The sequence below is a fragment of the Oncorhynchus masou genome, chromosome 11, assembly GCF_036934945.1.
Source record: "Oncorhynchus masou masou isolate Uvic2021 chromosome 11, UVic_Omas_1.1, whole genome shotgun sequence".
NCBI classification, from domain to species: Eukaryota; Metazoa; Chordata; class Actinopteri; order Salmoniformes; family Salmonidae; genus Oncorhynchus; species Oncorhynchus masou.
This window is the reverse complement of record NC_088222.1, coordinates 12,608,931-12,628,730: the sequence shown is the minus strand read 5'-3', so window position 1 is coordinate 12,628,730 and position 19,800 is coordinate 12,608,931. Positions and strand designations below refer to the sequence as shown.

The window sequence follows — 19,800 nt, the reverse complement described above, 5'->3', positions numbered from 1 at the left end:
AGGTCTCCCCTTCAAACGCGTCACATCTCTAATAATAGTAGCTAGCCCCTAAACAGCAACCAAGGACATGCATGCGAGACATAGATAATAACTAAACGAGGACAACAACGGTATTTTGGCAGCAAGTGTTTCAAATTGTTATTAACGAGCCTACCTCAAAGATTAGATCTGGTTATGGCATAAGGCCTTGCTGTTTTGTTCTTTTATCAAGATGACAACATGCATAGAACAGGCCGACATTGTTCAGACCATGAGGCCATGTAACATCTTCCCTTCCTGTTGTTGTGACTTAGCTGAGGCCGAGATGCTGTGGGTTAAAAAAAAAGGTGCCGTCTAAAATTCCTAGCATACATTCATCTTTTGACTTTTTAAATTAAATGTTATATAAGCGTTCAAATTGCAGACTAGTTTTAAACTGCTCTCGTATGACCTTATGCATGTCTGGTTTATTATGTAATTGCTGATTGTTATTTGTACGTATGTGTGTACAGTTGAAGTCGGAAGTTTACATACACTTTAGCCAAATACATTTAAACTCAGTTTTTCACAATTCCTGACAATTATTCATAGTAAAAATTCCCTCTCTTAGGTCAGTTAGGATCACCACTTTATTTAAAAGACTGAAATGTCAGAATAATAGCAGGGAGAATGATTTATTTCAGCTTTTATTGCTTTCATCACATTCCCAGTGGGTCAGAAGTTTACATTCACTCAATTAGTATTTGGTAGCATTGTCTTTAAGTTGTTTAACTTGGGTCAAATGTTTCAGGTAGCCTTCCACAAGCTTCCCACAATAAGTTGGGTGAATTTTGTCCCATTCCTCCTGACAGAGCTGGTGGAACGGAGTCATGTTTGTAGGCCTCCTTGCTCGCACACGCTTTTTCAGTTCTGCCCACAAATTCTCTATAGGATTGAGGTCAGGGCTTTGTGATGGCCTCTCCAATACCTGGAATTTGTTGTCCTTAGGCCATTTTGCCACAATTTTGGAATCATGCTTGGTGTCATTGTCCATTTGGAAGACCCATTTGCGACCAAGCTTTAACTTCCTGACTGATGTCTTGAGATATGGCTTCAATATATCCACATAATTACCCTCCTCATTATGCCTTCTATTTTGTGAAGTGCACCAGTCCCTCCTGAAGCAATGCACCCCCACAACATGATGCTGCCATCCCCGTGCTTCACGGTTGAGATGGTGTTCTTCAGCTTGCAATCCTCCCCCTTTTTCCTCCAAACATAACGATGGTCATTATGGCCAAACAGTTCTATTTTTGTTTCATGAGACCAGAAGACATTTCTCCAAAAAGTATGATTTTTGTCCCCATGTGCAGTTGCAAACCGTAGTCTGGCTTTTTTATGGTGGTTTTGGAGCAGTGGCTTCTTTCGTTGCTGATCGGCCTTTCAGGTTATGGTGATGTAGGACTCATTTTTACTGTGGATATAGATCATTTTGTAATCGTTTCCTCCAGCATCTTCTCAAGGTCCTTTGCTGTTGTTCTGGGATTAATATGCAATTTTCGCACCAACGTACATTAATCTCTAGGAGACAGAACACATCTCCTTCCTGAGCGGTATGACGGCTGCGTGGTCACATGGTGTTTATACTTGCGTACTATTGTTTGTACAGATGAACGTGGTACCTTCAGGCATTTGGAAATTTGTCCCAAGGATGAACCAGCCTTCTGGAGGTCTACAATTTTTTTCCCCCTGAGATCTTGGCTGATTTCTTTTGATTTTCCCATGATGTCAAGCAAAGAGGCACTGAGTTTGAAGGTAGTCCTTGAAATACATCCACAGGTACAACTCCAATTTGACTCAAATGATGTCAATTAGCCCATCTATCTATCTGAAGCAATGATGTCATTTTCTGAAATTTTCCAAACTGTTTAAAGGCACAGTCAACTTAATGTATGTAAACTTCTGACCCACTGGAATTGTGATACAGTGAATTATAAGTGAAATCTGTCTGTAAACAATTGTTGGAAATATTACTTGTCACACACAAAGTAGCTGTCCTAACCGACTTGCCAAAACTATAGTTTGTTAACAAGACATTTGTGGAGTGGTTAAAAAACGAGTTTTAATGACTCCAACCTGTGTATGTAAACTTCCAGCTTCAACTGTACATTTCTTCTGTGCCATTTTCACGTGTTTATTTTTACCATGAGTGCTCAGGTTGAGTAAGATTTCCAATGTATTTACATGTGACATCACTGTCATAACCGAGCGATGAAGCCATGCGCATATTGTAGACATTCTGTAGCTTCGTTAAAAGTTTGAACTTTTATGACTATTTCTGCTCGCCAATGCACCTCAACTCATTCAGACCTAACTGTAATGATTCATTTCCGCTTCATAATGAAAATGATCTCGGAGGGGAAGTAAACAAAAAGGAAACAGTTTGAAATGTAACTGTAGCTTCAAACAGCTGTACTTTCTCTTTCATCTGAAGTGGGTAGAGGAGCATCATTAAAGCATAGAACAAAAGGAGGTTATTGTTCTCTCCTCCGCCTGGGGAAATGAGGGGGTGTGTGCGCCCGTGTTTAAAGAGAGGGATGGCCACCTTCTCGTCTCGAGGACTTCTCTCACAGCAGCCAGATACCTACAGAAACCAGCCTTTTCTTTGAATATTAAATACAGACACGTTCAGGAATATGACATACGCGTTTGGACAAAAAAAAAACGAGGGAAGGAACATCAAATGGAATACTATGCGTTGCTATTGGAAACAAGAAATGAAAACCAAATAAATGGTTAGGCTACCGCACTCTCATGCTGAGGCAAGTCTGGAGGACAGAGTCAACACAGGCGTGATCTAGAAAAATGCACGCACTTTGACAATGGTATGGGCATATAGGACAACAGCAGCCTCGGCCTACATCTTAATTGCACCCAAGCACTGGAACAAACAGAACTACTTTGCTGTTGGCGAGATGTGAAGAGATCAGTGTGCTACTGCTTCTGTCCACACACCAGAGTGGGGCTCAACTCCGTTTAAATCCAGAAAGTAAACCACATTCCAAAATTACAGGTTGACACGGGAACAGGAACCCAGCGGGTCTTGCGGATCCCGTGGGTTTCCAGCAGGAATGGGAGTCAAGTTCTGGACACGATTGACAGTCTATAGATACGGACAGAATAGGAATATTTATAAACAGAGTTCGAAATATACAATGTGTAGAGCATTTCATTCAAAAGCCTACTGTTTTACTTAATAAAACCCCCCCAAAAATAGTCATTTCCCCCATTTCGGCGGGTCACTCAAGCGCCTCGTCCACATCACGAGTTAATCCAACTGGGTAATTAGAAGGCCTCACGTCATTGCCAAAATCTCGTAATGTGACTTATCATATGTGTGCATTGTGCAGGCAACTGTCTCCTGAGTGCTGAGTATTAGCCAAACGGAGCAGATTCTTAGCATTAGGGATACTCACTGCTCTCAGGGCAGATCTGCCAGTTTTGACTAGCAGAAGTGACTTTTCGTAGCACGTTAGGATAATTAATGTGGCAGGTTAGGAGAATTAGGTTAAGGTAAGGAAAAGGGTTAAAAAATAAAATAATTGTCCCTGATATGACTCGAAAATATTTTGCTTCAACCAGGCCTGCCCTGAGAACAGTCTTGGTTTCCACTAATGCGAGGGGGGATGGACAGATGGGCAGCTGACGTATGAAGTCATTTCGGGGCATAAAAATTAGCAAGGGACAGGACAGGAGTGATTTTTATCGGGACAGGAACGTTCCGGGGTTATATAATTGCCCTGCCATCCACCCCAAAACGTCTGGTTGGTCCGCCTCTCTCAAAGCGTCGATATAACTTTTTTGACTATTTATTGCCAAAAATAAGGGGTTTAATTGTAAAAAACATATTAAAAAATAGATATCCCTCAGATAGGACAGACACTTCATAACAAACTTCCTTTGATTTTATGGGGGGGGGGCGCCTATCTGTTGTTCCATGTAGTGAATCTGTTCGTAAGGCGTTTGTATGGGCTAATAGCACTACCGCCAAAAATGATTGTTGATAACAAAAAGTTTTCTATTTTTTGATACTTCGAGGGGGGTCTTAAAATTCAGAATCCAACAGCTAAATGGTCCTTGGTATGACCTTATTAAAACAAACATCCTGTATATAGCCATGTTATTACCTGGCGACGCTGGGCCAAATTGTGCGCCACCCTATGGCACTCCAAATCACGGCCGGCTGTGATAATGACCGGAATCGAACCAGGGTCTATAGTGATGCCTCTAGCATGAAGATGCAGTGCCTTAGACCGCTGCGCCACTCAACGCTGTAGTCTAGTCTATTCTCCAATTACATAACATTGATGCTGCAGCTGTTTACAAAATAAAAAATTCCTACTTTTTATGCATCTCAGGTTTCTTCAAAATCCTATTTTATGAGCAAAATAATGAGTCTAAAAGAGAAAAAGAAAACTCCTTGAAAAAAACCCCAAAGAAAAACAAGAGAGAAAAAGATTTACATGGTTAAAAGAATCCCTGTTCCACTCCTCGCTCCATCCCAACTTTCTCCCTACAGCTCAGCGTTGACCCATGACTCCAACATCAAGTTTGCTGACGACAACGTTGGTAGGCCAGACCACCAACTGCAATGAAACAGTCTACAGAGAGGAGGTCAGAGAACTGGCAGTGTGGTGCCAGGACAACAACCTCTCTCTCAACTTCAGCAAGACCTAGGAGCTGATCGTGCACGACAGGAAAGGGGGAGGCACACTGGAGAGTCAAAAGCTTCAAGTTCCTCTGCCTCTACATCACTGAAACGATTTGGCCACTCAGATCCTCAGGAACTTTTACAGCTGCAGCCAAGAGGTTGTATAACAGTCTGGTATATCAACTGCACCGCCCCTGACCGGAAGGCCCTACAGAGGGTGGTGCAGGCGGCCCAAAAAGGTCTCCTTTCTCTAGTTCTCACTTGCCCTTTTCCACCCTCTGCCCTGCCAGCAATGGTCACACCAGACTCTATTTTCAATCTCTCTCTTATTGCTTGGCTTGGCTTGGTTTCCGCCACATACCGACTGTTGTTCAAAGCTGCATGGCCTCCGGGTTTTCTGTTGAATGTTCTTTTTCCTTTGACACTTATTCTTCAAATATTTTTCTTGGTTTTCTTTAATCCGGGCGTTGTCTCTGTTTTGTTTTCGTCACCAAATCAGACCAAACCAGATCCAACCAGGTTTTGACTGAAATGTCATGTTTAGCAAACTTCCTGAGTTTTACTCTCCCGACGTCTCCATGGAGATAGCTATGTAATTGTGAAGGTTTTGAGTTAGACTTCTGTCACTCTTTGGGTTATACTTTCTTGGATATCCCCTAGCCTGGTCTCAGGTCTGTGCTGTCTTGCCAACTGTCTCTCCAAGGACTATTTGGCATAGGAGTTGGCAAAACAGCACAAATGCATCTGGGACCAAGCTAGATTTTTATTTAACTAGGCAAGTTAGTTAAGAACAAATTCTCATTTACAATGACGGCCTACCCCGGCCAAACCCTAATCCGGACGACGCCGGGCCAATTTTTCACCCCTTATCAACAGTACCTCATAATGTCAAAGCAAAGTATTTCTCTGTACTTTGCTTGGTTGATGTTTGATCCTTGATCCTGACTAGTCTCCCTGTCCCTGCCGCTGAAAAACATCACCACAGCATGATGCTGCCATCACCATGCTTCACCGTAGGGATGGTGCCAGGTTTCTTTCAGATGTGACAGACAAAGAACACACAGAGTTAAAAATCTTGGATTCATCAGACCAGAGAATCCTTTAGGTGCCTTTTGGCAAACTCCAAGCGGGCCGTCATGTGCATTTTTACTGAGGAGTGTTTTTTTGGTCTGGCCACTCTACCATAAAGGGCTGATTGGTGGAGTGCTGCAGAGATGGTTGTCCTTCTGGAAGGTTCTCCTATCTCCACAGAGGAACTCTGGAGCTCTGTCAGAGAGAGTGACCGTTGAGCTCTTGGTCACCTCCCTGAACAAGGCCCTTCAACCCTGATTGCTCGGTTTGGCCGAGCGGCCAGCTCTTGGAAGCGTCTTCGTGGTTCCAAACTCCCATTTAAGATTGATGGAGGCCACTGTGTTCTTGGGGACCTTCAAAGCCGCAGAAATGTTTCGATACCCTTCCCCAGATCTGTTCCTTGACACAATCCTGTCTCGGCGCTCTAAGGACAATTCCTTCGGCCTCAGGGCTTGGTTTTTCCTCTGACATGCACTATCAACTGTGGGACCTTATATAGACAGGTGTGTCCCTTTCTAAATCATGTCCATTTAATTGAATTTACCACAGGTGGACTCCAATCCAGTTGTAGGAACATCTCAAGGATGAGCAATGGAAACAGGATGCACCTGAGCTCAATTCCTTTTTGATACTGTCTTGGCCATGTTCTGTTATAATCTCCACCCGGCACAGCCAGAAGAGGACTGGCCACCCCACATAGCCTGGTTCCTCTCTAGGTTTCTTCCTAGGTTTTGACCTTTCTAGGGAGTTTTTCCTAGCCATCGTGCTTCTACACCTGCATTGCTTGCTGTTTGGGGTTTTAGGCTGGGTTTCTGTACAGCACTTTGAGATATCAGCTGATGTACGAAGGGCTATATAAATAAATTTGATTTGAATTTCAAGTCTATTTTTAATAAAAAAATTAAAATCCCCTAAACCTGTTTTCGCTCTGTCATTATGGGGTATTGTGTGTAGATTGAGGGGGGGGTTATTTAATCATTTTTAGAATAAGGCTGTAACGTAACAAAATGTGGAAAAAGGGAAGGGGTCTGAATACTTGCCTAATTGCACTGTGTATACCCTGCATGCAGGACATCGGCTCATTGATTCAGATCATGAATAGCTGGAACTATTCAGTCATTAACAGCAGTTCCAGAAGTTGACACATTGAATGACCACCTTACTGTCTCTGATATGAGAGCTGAATAGAAATGTTGTTTATATTTTTAAGAGTAGTCCTAGAGCCTGTCTGCTACTCCAGCCTAAATGACTTTAGCAGAACCCAGGCTGTCCCAAATGGCACCTTATTCCCCCTACGTAGTGCACTACTATTGACAAGAGCAGTGTACTTTATAGGGAGTAGGGTGCCATTTAGGTGAGACGCACGGAGTTTGGCTTTGCAGACCTTTTCCCTGGCAGTGGGATTTTATGGTCTTCATTACTTGTGGCTCTCCTGATCCTGAATTCCAGCCTGTTGAATTAGTCCAATTTCTCTCTCCATTGTATTTTATCAGTCCCATGGTGCTGCCTTGGTTACCACGCTGTAGAAATGTCAGGGGTTACTTGAGGTTACCGTGGTCAGTTTGTGGACTGGCTGCACTCTGTGTCTGAATCTCAAATAGCATCCTATTCCCTACTCAGTACACTACTTTTGACCAAAGCCCAGTGCCTTCAGAAATAATTCACAACCCTTGACTTTTTCCACTTTTCATTTTTTGTGTGTGTCAGTGATCTACACAAAATACTCATGTCAAAGTGGGGGAAAGTGTTTCATTTGAATTTATCTAGATTTTTTTGTTCCAAGCATTTTCCCCTGAGTTAATACATGTTAGAATCACCTTTTGGCAGCGAGTCTTTCTGGGGGTCTTAAGAGCTTTCCACTTCTGAATTATGCAATATTTGGCAATTTATTCTTAAAAAAACATCTTAATTCTGTAAAATTGATTATTCAATGTATTATTTTCTTCTATTTACCTATCTACCAATAGGGGTCCTTTGTGAGGCATTGGAAAACTTCCCTGGTCTTTTGTTTGAATCAGTGTTTGAAATTCACTGCTCGACTGGGGTACCTTACACATACAATTATCTGTGAGGTACACCAATGACGTAGTCATTCAAATATCATTCTAAACACTATTATTGCACACACAGTCAGTCAATCAGTCAAAATTATTTAGAAATCCCTTCTTACATCAGCTGATATCTCAAAGTACTGTACAGAAATGCAGCCTAAAACTCCAAACAGCAAGCAATGCAGGTGTAGAAGCACGGTGGCTAGGAAAAACTCCCTAGAAAGGCCAGAACCTAGGAAGAAACCTAGAGGAACCAGGCTATGAGGGGTGGCCAGTCCTCTTCTGGCTGTGCTGGGTGGAGATTATAACAGAACATGGCCAAGATGTTCAAATGTTCAATATCTGTGAATTCTGAAAAGCTATCCAAGGATTGTTCCATAGTGCAACAGGAGCCCCTCCTAACTGTTGACAGTGACATGTCTGAACGGTAGTAGCTGAGGAAGGAGAGAGGGGTCCTCTGTATAGAGCATGCTGGATGTAGGAACACCAACCAGTCTCTCTTTGATAGATCAGAGTACCTGAAGCATGACCAAGGCTACAACATACTCATGAATGTTTTCCCCTCTCTCTCTCTCTCGCTCTGTTTCTCACTCTTTCACTCTCTGTTTATCTCCCCCTCTCTCCTCTCTATCTCTCCTCTCTATCTCTCCTCTCTTCTCTCTCTCTCTTCTCTCCCCCTCTCTCTCTGTGGCTCTCATGCTGTTTCTCACTCTTCCACTCTCTGTTTACCCCCCCCCCTCTCTCTCTCTCTCTGCAGGCTGCCAATGGCTACATTCTCCTGTTTGACGTGGTGGGAGGAGGAGAGGACAAGTACCTTTATGAACCCGTCTATTCCAAGTGAGTACATAAATATGTATTTATTGTCCTCTCCACCCACTCACTTTCTTCAGGGTCAAAGGTTGAAGTTCAAAATAGAATAACCAAGGTCAACTGCAGCAGGTAAGGAACCTGCTGTGGGAGGCAAGGACTACATGTTAAAAGAATGAAGTTCTACAATGCTCACTCATAGATGTCAGTTGTTGAACTGCAAATGTGGTTGTATTCATTCACTCACAGCATAAACAAACCCCACTGTAGCTCCTGTCTACATGCTATGATAATTAGTGTACTAGTCAGGAGGTCTGAGGGATAGGTTGTACTGTAGTTTAGGACATCATTGCATGTTGAAGGCCTTGGCAAATGTCTGGACTAATTCCATGAACAGTGAATGCTGTGGATGACTGACTGTACAGCACAGTGTGTTCCTCGCCAGTCTTGGGCTGGGCCCTCCCACTGTTATAGCAGGGCTGCGTGGGTGAATGGATGTTTGGGTGCGTGTGTCTACACAGTGGAAGAGAGGTTTTTCAGCTGGCAAGCTCTCTCTGCTCTCTGACAGAACTCAGATCTCCACAGCGAGCCCAGTCAATGAATCACATTTATTTATGAAGCCCATTTCGCATCAACAGCTGGATGCGAGGTGTGTTACCTTAACTGCAGTCATTTTCAGTTCTGCAGTCACAGAACCAAAGGGCTGCTCTTGGCCTCTGAGACTCTGGTCTTCTTTTGGCCATAGGCCTTCAGTTAGCCTGTATATGTGGTTCATATCAGACCCAGACCACTATCTCACATGCACATAAACCAATACAGCCATGAAGTACAGTAGAGTATTTATGAAGTAGCTGAGATTTCGGCCAAACAAGCCATACAGAGGAGGTTTAACTGTGGAGGGAGGTTTAACTGTGGAGGGAGGTTTAACTGTGGAGGGAGGTTTAACTGTGGAGGGAGGTTTACCTGTGGAGGGAGGTTTAACTGTGGAGGGAGGTTTAACTCCCTCAGGGTGAGACCAGCAGAACAGCACCACTCAGCCTTTATGAAAGATTGTGTGTGTGTGTGTGTGTGTGTGAGAGAGAGAGAGTTCCAATGAGGACATGCCTGTACACACACACAGACCCACCAACTCCCCCTCACAAAACCTCTGTTCCACTCTGTGCTACCAGTCACCACATCAAAGCATTGTCAGGGAATCTGGACCAAGTCTGGACTTGATGAGGAAGGAGGCAGATGTACTAAACACAGGCATCACTGTGCCTGCTGCGGTTTGGCCTCGTTCGTGCCTCAATCCTGTAGTGCTATTGTTTGACTAACCCAGCCTTTTCCCCCTGTTGATTTTAGACTTGATAAGGTAGAGTGAATTGTATGAATCAGATCCATGAACCCTATGTGCCCTCATTTTACCTCTGCCACAGACACATCCTCATTGTGTGTGTTTACAGAGGGAGTCGTGGTGTTAAGGTCACCCCAGTTTATAAAGAGGAGCAGTGTGCTCCCGCTCTCAGCCTGGAGATGAAGAGACCCATAGACCTGGAGGCTCCCATTACCAGGTACCTGTGTCTCGCTCTCGCTGTCTCACATACATACTCACACATACATACATACACGCACACACACACACACACACATACACACATACACACATACACACATACATACACGCATGCATGCATACATACATGCATGCATGCATGCATGCATGCATACATACATACATACATACATACATACATACATACATACATACATACATACATACATACATACATACATACATACATACATACTCACACACACACATACATACATACATACATACATACATACATACATACATACATACATACATACATACTCACACACATACATACACACATACATACACACATACATACACACACACGCGCACACACACATACATACATACATACATACATACATACATACATACATACATACATACATACATACATACATACATACATACATACATACATACATACATACACACACACACGCACGCACGCACACACACACATAAATGCGTGCACATACACATCTACACACAACTCACACTCAAACACCAACTGGACACTGAAGTGTGTTTAGTTTGAAAGTTAACACTGGTGTAGTTGTTGGCCATTATAAGTCTAGTTAGTTTTCCCATTCTGGACTGGTGCTTGGTACTTACTTCAGCCACTGTGTACATTTCTGTGCTGAATAGATGTCCTACTCTTCTTCCCAAACCAATTTGTGTCTTCTACAAATTATATAACAACGTGGGTTCGGCTTTGCACATTCCTCGTCTAGTCCCTGTGGATTACAGTAGGACATTTTAAGGTTCTATTCCTCCTCGTTTTTCCTGTGTGTGTGTCCTTCCAGTAGCCTGACTTCCGGGCTGCTTGCCTGGGGTGAATTGAGGAGAGAAGCTAAGCCCCAGTATTGTCGTGTTGGATTCAAAAGCCTTATTCTCCAGTATTTCTGGCCTATTCTCCTCTGGAGAGATGAAGTGTTCTGGCCAGACCACAATCAAATGACTGAGACTGGGCTACAGGGTACTGCTCAGTACTCACACACCATCTGAGTACACTGCACATTCCATCCTGGTCCCTCTGCAGCTCCGCAGGAGGAACAATCCCCTCTCTCTCCATTCTCACTCTTTTAAAATATATATATTTTCCTCCTCCTCCTTTTGTGCGTTCTTCTTTCATTCAACTTCTTAAACTTTGTCACAAAACTCTCTTTATTTTCTACTCGTTTATTGTCACCCTCTCCGTCCTAATTTATTGGCCGCTTTGTTTCTCTCTCTTTCTCCTTGTCCTCTTTTCTGTCCCTTCAGCATGCAGTCTCTTCAGGAGGATCTATTGGTGTCTACTGCTGATGGCTACCTCCACGTCCTCCACTGGGATGGAGTCAGCAACGGCAGGAAGGCCATCAGTCTCTGTAGTGTCCCTTTCTCCCTGGACCTACAGTCTGCCAGAGGTCAGTCCCAGTCACTATACCATCCTCTCCCCACCCCACCTTTAGTCTGCCCTTAGCCCGACCAGTCCCTGTAAGCTCCACCATATCCAGCCATGTTTACATAATGATCTGGACCTACATCCATCTATCCATGTGCTTTAGATCACCGTTGTGGTTTAGACAGTCCCCCCCCCCCGTTGTGGTTTAGGTCAGTCCCAGTCACTATACCATCCTAGACACTGTCAGACCCCCCTCCCCACCCCGTTGTGGTTTACACTGTCAGACCTACAGTCTGCACTGTCAGACCCCCGTTGTGGTTTAGACAGTCCCAGTCACTATACCATCCTCTAGACACCCAGACCCCCTCACCTACAGTCTGCCAGTTGTGGTCAGTCCCAGTCACTATGTGGTCCATCAGACCCCCCTGTTGTGGTTTAGACACTGTCAGACCCCCCCACCCCACCGTTGTGGTTTAGACAGTCTGTGGTTTAGACACTGTCAGACCCCCCCGTTGTGGTTTAGACACCAGTCCACTGTCAGAGTTGTGGTTTCCACCATATCCAGCCATGTTTACATAATGATCTGGACCGTTGTGGTTTAGACACATCCAGACCCCCCGTTGTGGTTTAGACATCGTTGTGGTTTAGACACTGTGCGTTGTGGTTTAGACATGCAGACCCCCCCCCACTCAGACCCCCCGTTGTGGTTTAGACACTGTCAGACACCCCCCCGTTGTGGTTTAGACACTGTCAGACCCCCGTTGTGGTTTGTTGTGGTTTAGACACTGTCAGACCCCCCGTTGTGGTTTAGACACTGTCAGACACTGTCCCCCCGTTGTGGTTTAGACACTGTCAGACCCCCCCGTTGTGGTTTAGACACTGTCAGACACCCCCCGTTGTGGTTTAGACACTGTCAGACCCCCCCCCGTTGTGGTTTAGACACTGTCAGACCCCCCGTTGTGGTTTAGACACTGTCAGACCCCCCCGTTGTGGTTTAGACACTGTCAGACCCCCGTTGTGGTTTAGACACTGTCAGACCCCCCCGTTGTGGTTTAGACACTGTCAGACACCCCCCGTTGTGGTTTAGACACTGCCAGACTGTCCCCCCGTTGTGGTTTAGACACTGTCAGACCCCCTTGGTTTTGTGGTTTAGACACTGTCAGACCCCCTTGGTTTTGTGGTGGTTTAGACACTGACCCCCCCATTGTGGTTTAGACACTGTCCCCCCGTTGTGGTTTAGACACTGTCAGACCCCCCCGTTGTGGTTTAGACACTGTCAGACACTGTCCCCCCGTTGTGGTTTAGACACTGTCAGACCCCCTCAGACCCCCCCGTTGTGGTTTTTGTGTGTTCTAAGTCTGGGTTTGTTTATGTATGTCTAGACACTGCAGGTGGTCTGTGTCTGGACCTGACCCCTCCGTTGTGGTTTAGACACTGTCAGGTTGTGGTTTAGACATCAGAGACATGACCTACTGTGTGACACTGGATGGCTTTGCTGTGGTGCTTGATGATGGCAGGCTGGGGTTCATCACTCCTCTAGCCAATGTGATCACTGCAGATGTAAGAACTGTGTGTCAGACCCCCCCGTTGTGTAGACACTGTGTGTGTGTGTGTGTGTGTGTGTTGCTGTAGTGTCTAGACACAACCCCCGTTGTGGTTTAGACACTGTCAGAGTTTTGTTTGAATCATGTTAAACAATGACACTGCACCCCCCCGTTGTGGTTTAACTGCTGTGTGATGTGATGTGAGATGCTGTGTGATGTGAGATGCTGTGTTTGACTGTGTGAGATACTGTGTGATGTGTGATGCTGTGGTGATGTGATGTGATGTGACCCCCCCCGTTGTGGTTTGATGTGATGTTTGACTGTGTTGTGGAGATGCTGTTTGTGATGTTGTGAGACATGACCCCCCTGTGTCTGACACTGTGTGTGGATGCTGTGTGATGTGTGACAGATGCTGTGTGATGTGTGGAGATGCTGTGTGATGTGTGAGACACTGTGCCTGTGTGCTGTGTGAGGTGCTGTGTGTGGTCTAGACACTGTGTGTTGTGGTGATGTGCTGTGTTTGATGTGATGGTTTAGACACTGTGTGTGGAGGTGCGTTGTGGTTTGACACTGTGATGTTTGATGTGATGTGGTTTAGACACTGGTGCTGTTTGTGTCAGACCCCCCCGTTGTGGTTTGACACTGTCAGAGTGGTGCTGTGTGAGGTGCGTTGTGGTTTGACACTGTCAGACCCCCTCGTTGTGGTTTGTGTGTGCTGTGTCTCTGAGGTGCTATGTGAGGTGCTGTGTGACAGGTGCTGCTGAGGTGCTGTGTGAGGCTGTGTGTGCCAATGTGATCACTGCAGATGTAAGCTGTGTGTGTGTGTGTGCTGTACAGAGTTTTGTGAATCATGTTAAACAATGAAGTGCTGTGTGATGTGATGTGCTGTGTGATGTGTGATGCTGTGTGATGTGAGGTGATGTGCTGTGAGGTGATGTGATGTGTGAGATGCTGTGTGATGATGCTGTGATGTGTGAGATGCTGTGTGATGTGTGAGATGCTGTGTGATGTGTAATGTGCTGTGAGGTGATGTGCTGTGAGGTGCTGTGTGATGTGATGTGCTGTGTGATGTGATGTGATGTGAGGTGTGTGAGGTGCTGTGCTGTGTGCTGTGTGAGGTGCTGTGAGGTGCTGTGCTGTGAGGTGCTGTGTGAGGTGCTGTGTGATGTGATGTGCTGTGAGGTGATGTGCTGTGAGGTGATGTGCTGTGTGAGGTGCTGTGCTGTGTGAGGTGCCGTGTGAGGTGCCGTGTGAGGTGCCGTGTGAGGTGCCGTGTGAGGTGCCGTGTGAGGTGCCGTGTGAGGTGCCGTGCGATGTGATGTGCTGTGTGATGTTATGTGTGAGGTGCTGTGTGATGTGATGTTATGTGTGAGGTGCTGTGTGATGATATGTGCTGTGTGATGTGCTGTGTGATATGTGCTGTGTGATGTGATGTGCTGTGTGATGTGATGTGCTGTGTGATGTGATGTGTGTGGGAAAGAAAGAGAAAGGCAGAGGTGTGTCAGTGTGGAAAAGCGGTGATTTGACTGTCCTTCTCTCTTACAGCAGCTGCAGGGCGTCTGGGCAGCAGATGTAACAGACGGCACGTGTGTGGCTGTCAACAATAAGTACAGACTGGTGACCTTTGGCTGTGCCAGGTACGCGTGTGTATCTGTTGTGTGATTGGTGTGTGCTTGACAAGAGGTCCTCAAGGATTGTACAATCTGCCAGCTTGGCAGGGCTTTTTTTAATCTCTCACACATTGACACCTGGCTGGTTGGCTGTCTGGCTGGTTGGATGACTGGCTGGCTGGCTGGTTGACTGGCTGGCTGGGTGACTGGCTGGTTGGCTGTCCGGCTGGTTGGATGGCTGGCTGGCTGGCTGTCAGGCTGGCTGGCTGGTTGACTGGCTGGCTGGTTAGCTTGCTGGTTGACTGGCTGGCTGGCTGAACAGTGTGACTCTGGATCTCTTGATTGTGTAATTAACATTCCACTAGTACAGATAGGAAGGGTTTATAGAGGCCTGTGGTGATACGGTCAACAGGATGCGTGTGCTGCTACAGAGTATTGCTGAGGTTGAACCTGAGTGACAGACAGTAGATGGCCTGAGTGACAGACAGTAGATGGCCTGAGTGACGGACAGTAGATGGCCTGAGTGACGGACAGTAGATGGCCTGAGTGACGGACAGTAGATGGCCTGAGTGACGGACAGTAGATGGCCTGAGTGACGGACAGTAGATGGCCTGAGTGACGGACAGTAGATGGCCAGTAGATGGCCTGAGTGACGGACAGTAGATGGCCTGAGTGACAGACAGTAGATGGCCTGACGGACAGTAGATGGCCTGAGTGACAGACAGTAGATGGCCTGAGTGACAGACAGTAGATGGCCTGAGTGACAGACAGTAGATGGCCTGAGTGACAGACAGTAGATGGCCTGAGTGACAGACAGTAGATGGCCTGAGTGACAGACAGTAGATGGCCTGAGTGACAGACAGTAGATGGCCTGAGTGACAGACAGTAGATGGCCTGAGTGACAGACAGTAGATGGCCTGAGTGACAGACAGTAGATGGCAGTGATTTTGAATCTCCAACCTTTCATCTAAATATTTATTGAATCCTCACATTGCCTTATTTCAGGAGTTGTTTGTCAGTCAGGAAATGTAGGCTAATTGTATTGAATGATGTATTGAATCCACTGACCGTGTTTCTGTCTGTGTTCCAGTGGCTCAGTGTTGGTGTACAGTATCGATACCACTACAGGGTCCATGCAGCTCTCCCACAAGCTGGAGCTCACTCCTAAACACTACCCCGGTACGTACAACCCCCTAAACACACTACCCCGGTACGTACAACCCCCTAAACACACTGCCCCGGTACGTACAACCCCCTAAACACACTACCCTGGTACGTACAACCCCCTAAACACACTACCCCGGTACGTACAACCCCCGAAACACATCGACCCTGGTACCACCTGACACATGTACCTTTTATACAAACTACTATTTTCTAGTCTCACATTGTTTTTATTGTAAATAGTGGTTATGTTTTTATTGTAAATAGTGGTTATGTTTTGGTTTCGACTGGCAAGTGCAAGTGGTGTTTAGTTCCCCTCAACACAGGCTATGTATGAGACAGTCAGTTGATTACATGTTATGGTATGTGTCTGCCCCCTCGTGGAAGTGAATGGTATAAAATGAGAGTACAGTGTGAAATCCTATTGACCTATCATAAACCTCAGCTCTGTTTTCATCATGGGAGATCCTGCAACCTATCTCTGTCAACAAGTGGTGAAACAAGCCGTGTCGTCTCATCCCTCTTTCATGTGGTCTAGAACTGTTGCTGGAAAGTTCGGCTGGAAAAAAACATGACAATAGTTCCAGGAACAGTTATGTTTTGGTTTTAAAAGGATATTTAACAAACCCTCCATATTACAGAAAATATTCTTGTCTGACCTGTCGTCCGTTCCTCCTCCTCCTCCTCCTCAGACGTGTGTAACAAGACCGGCGCGGTGAAGCTGATCCGCTGGTCCCCCGACTACAGTGTTGCCATGGTGACCTGGGAGTGCGGGGGACTGTCTCTGTGGAGTGTGTTCGGAGCCCACCTCATCTGTACCCTGGGGGAGGACTTTGCGTAAGTGATGATCACAATTACCTCTGCAGTTCAGTCAGCTGCACAGTTCTAGATGGATATAGACGCATCTTTATTGGCCTTCGAAAGGGAATTTTTCTCCCACATATATAAAAGCTTTAGTAATGTAGAAAGCAGATGTACACAGTGCATTCAGAAAGTATTCAGACCCCTTCACCTTTTTCACATTTTGTTAAATTACAACCTTATTCTAAAATGGATTAAACATAATCAATCTCCACATAATACCCCATAATGACAAAGCAAAAAGTTTTTTTCGCAAATGTATTAAAAATAAAAACCGATTACATTTACGTAAGTATTCAGACTCTTTGCGAAGAGACTTGAAATTGAGCTCAGGTGCATCCTGTTTCCGTTGATCATCCTTGATGTTTCTACAACTTGATTGGAGTCCACCTGAGGTAAATTCAATTGATTGGACATGATTTGGAAAGGCTCACACCTGTCTATATAAGGTCCTACAGTTGATAGTGTCAGAGCAAAAACCGAGGCACACATGTGAGGAAGGTTACCAAAACATTTCTGCAGCATTGAAAGTCCCCAAGAACAGTGGCCTCCATCATTGTTAACTGGAAGAAGTTTGGAACCACCAAGACTCCTCCTAGAGCTGGCCACCTGGCCAAACTGAGCAATCAGGGGAGAAGGGCCTTGGTCAGGGAGGTGACCAAGAACCAGATGGTCACTCTGACAGAACTAAAGAGTTCCTCTGTGGAGATGGGAGAACTTTTCAGAAGGACAACTATCTCTGCAGCACTCCACCAATCAGGCCTTTATGGTAGTGGCCAGACGGAAGCCACTCCTCAGTAAAAGTCACCTAAAGATTCTCAGACCATGAGAACCAGGATTCTCTGGTCTGATGAAACCAAGATTGAACTCTTTGACCTGAATGCAAAGCTTCACGTCTGGAGGAAGCACCGCTCATCACCTGGCCAATACCATCCCTACGGGGAAGCATGGTGGTGGCAGCATTATGCTGTGAGGATGTTTTTCAGCGGCAGGAACTGGGAGACTAGTCAGAATCAAGGGAAAGATCAACTGAGCAAAGTACAGAGAGATCCATGATGAAAACCTGATCCAGAGCACTCAGGACCTCGGACTGGGGCGAAGGTTCATCTTCCAACAGGACAAAGCCCGGACTTAAACCCGATCAAACATCTCTGGAGAGACCTGAAAAAAAAAGCTGTGCAGCGACACTCCCCGTCCAACCTGACAGAGCTTGAGGATCTGCAGAGAAGAATGGGAGAAACTCCCCAAATACATGTGTGCCAAGCTTGTAGCTTCATACCCAATAAGACTCAAAGGTACCCAAAGGTGCTTGAACAAAGTTTTGAGTAAAGGGTCTGAATACTTATGATATTTCAGTTTTATTTTTGATACATTTGCAAAAAAAAATGTAAACTTGTTTGTACTTTGGGGTTGTGTAATAGAATGATGGGGGGGCAATTTAATCAATTTTAGAATATGGTGGTAACGTAACAAAATGTGGAAAAACTGAAGGGGTCTGAATACTTCCTAATGTACTGTAGATGTAATCCTTCCATACAACAAAAACAAGACCTGTACACCTCGGGACAGACTGAAGATGGCGCTCTTTCATTGACTTCCTATAGGGTGCTTTTTGGCATATTATTCTGCCCTCCTATCTCTCTCCAGGTATCGGTCAGACGGCACTAAAAAGGACCCTATAAATATCAGCTCAATGTGCTGGGGAGCAGAGGGCTACCACCTGTGGGTCATCACCAGCAGAGAGGAGGCGGAGCTCGTAGAGAACATGGAGGAGGCTCCTCCCCAGACCCAGCAGGCTGGCATACTGCAGTTCAACTTCATCAAGAGCGCCCTCACGGTCAACCCCTGCACGGTGATGTTATGGACATGGCATTATATGCATGCACACACACACCCTGTCACCCACTTACAGTGCCTCAGAAAGTAGTCACACCCCTGGACTTTTTACAAATGGCGTTGTTACAAACAAGGATTAAAATGGATGTATTTAATTGTTAACTATCTACACAAAATACTTTAATGTCAAAGTGGAAGAAAAAAAAAATATATATATTACAATTTATATATTTTACAATTAATATATATATTTTACAATTGATATATTTTACAATTAATATATATATATATTTGACAATTAATATATTTTACAGTTAATATATATATTTTACAGTTAATATATATATATATTTTACAATTAATATATTTTACAATACATTTATTTTACAATTGAGAGATATATATTACAATTAATATATTTTACAATTAATATATATATATTTTACAATTAATAGAAAACAAATAAATAATATAAGTATTCAACCCCTTGAGTTACTACATGTTAGAATCACCTTTGACAGTGATTACAGCTGTGAGTCTTCCTGATAACTCTGGAAGAGCTTTGCACACCTAGATTGTACAATATTTGCCCATTATTCTTTAAAAAATATTTCAAGCTCTGTCAAGTTGGGTATTGATCATTGCTAGACAGCCATTTTCAAGTCTTGCCATAGATTTCCATGCCGATTTTAAGTCAAAACTGTAACTCGGCCACTCAGGAACATTCGATGTTGTCTTGGTAAGCAACTCCAGTGTAGAGTTGGCCTTTGGTTGTGTCTTTCTGAAAGGTGAATTAATCTGTGTCTGGTGGAAAGCGTGAAGTGAACCAGGTTTTCCTCTAGGATTTTGCCTGTGCTTATCTCCATTCAGTATATTTTCATCCTAAAAAAAAATCCCCAGTCCTTGCTGATGATGAGCTCATCCATAATGTGATGCAGCCACTATAATGCTTGGAAAATATGAAGTGTTGTGTTGTGTTGTGTGTTGTGATGTGTTGTGTGTTGTGATGTGTTGTGTGTTGTGTTGTGTTGTGTGTTGTGTTGTGTTGTGTTGTGTGTTGTGTTATGTTGGATTTAACACTTTTCTATTCAGGACAAAAAGTGTTTATTTGCCACATTTTTTTTCAGTATTTCTTTAGTGTCTTATTGCAAGCAGGATGCATGATTTGGAATATTTGTATTGTGTGCACGCTTCCTTTTCACTCTGTCAATGAGGTTAGTATTG

The 19,800-nt window shown here is 44.7% G+C and overlaps 1 protein-coding gene across 1 annotated transcript in view; it reads left to right on the top strand.

The window, feature by feature from the left end:
* LOC135548125 (guanine nucleotide exchange factor subunit RIC1-like) overlaps window positions 1-19,800 on the top strand; it is a 103,793-nt gene that overhangs the window by 42,633 nt on the left and 41,360 nt on the right. The window contains exons 3-11 of the mRNA XM_064977415.1: window positions 8,549-8,628; window positions 10,044-10,151; window positions 11,441-11,583; window positions 12,953-12,973; window positions 13,006-13,121; window positions 14,651-14,742; window positions 15,806-15,894; window positions 16,572-16,716; window positions 18,388-18,592. Of these exons, the coding sequence (XP_064833487.1) occupies window positions 8,549-8,628; window positions 10,044-10,151; window positions 11,441-11,583; window positions 12,953-12,973; window positions 13,006-13,121; window positions 14,651-14,742; window positions 15,806-15,894; window positions 16,572-16,716; window positions 18,388-18,592 (999 nt within the window). The remainder of the gene's footprint in view (window positions 1-8,548; window positions 8,629-10,043; window positions 10,152-11,440; window positions 11,584-12,952; window positions 12,974-13,005; window positions 13,122-14,650; window positions 14,743-15,805; window positions 15,895-16,571; window positions 16,717-18,387; window positions 18,593-19,800) is intronic.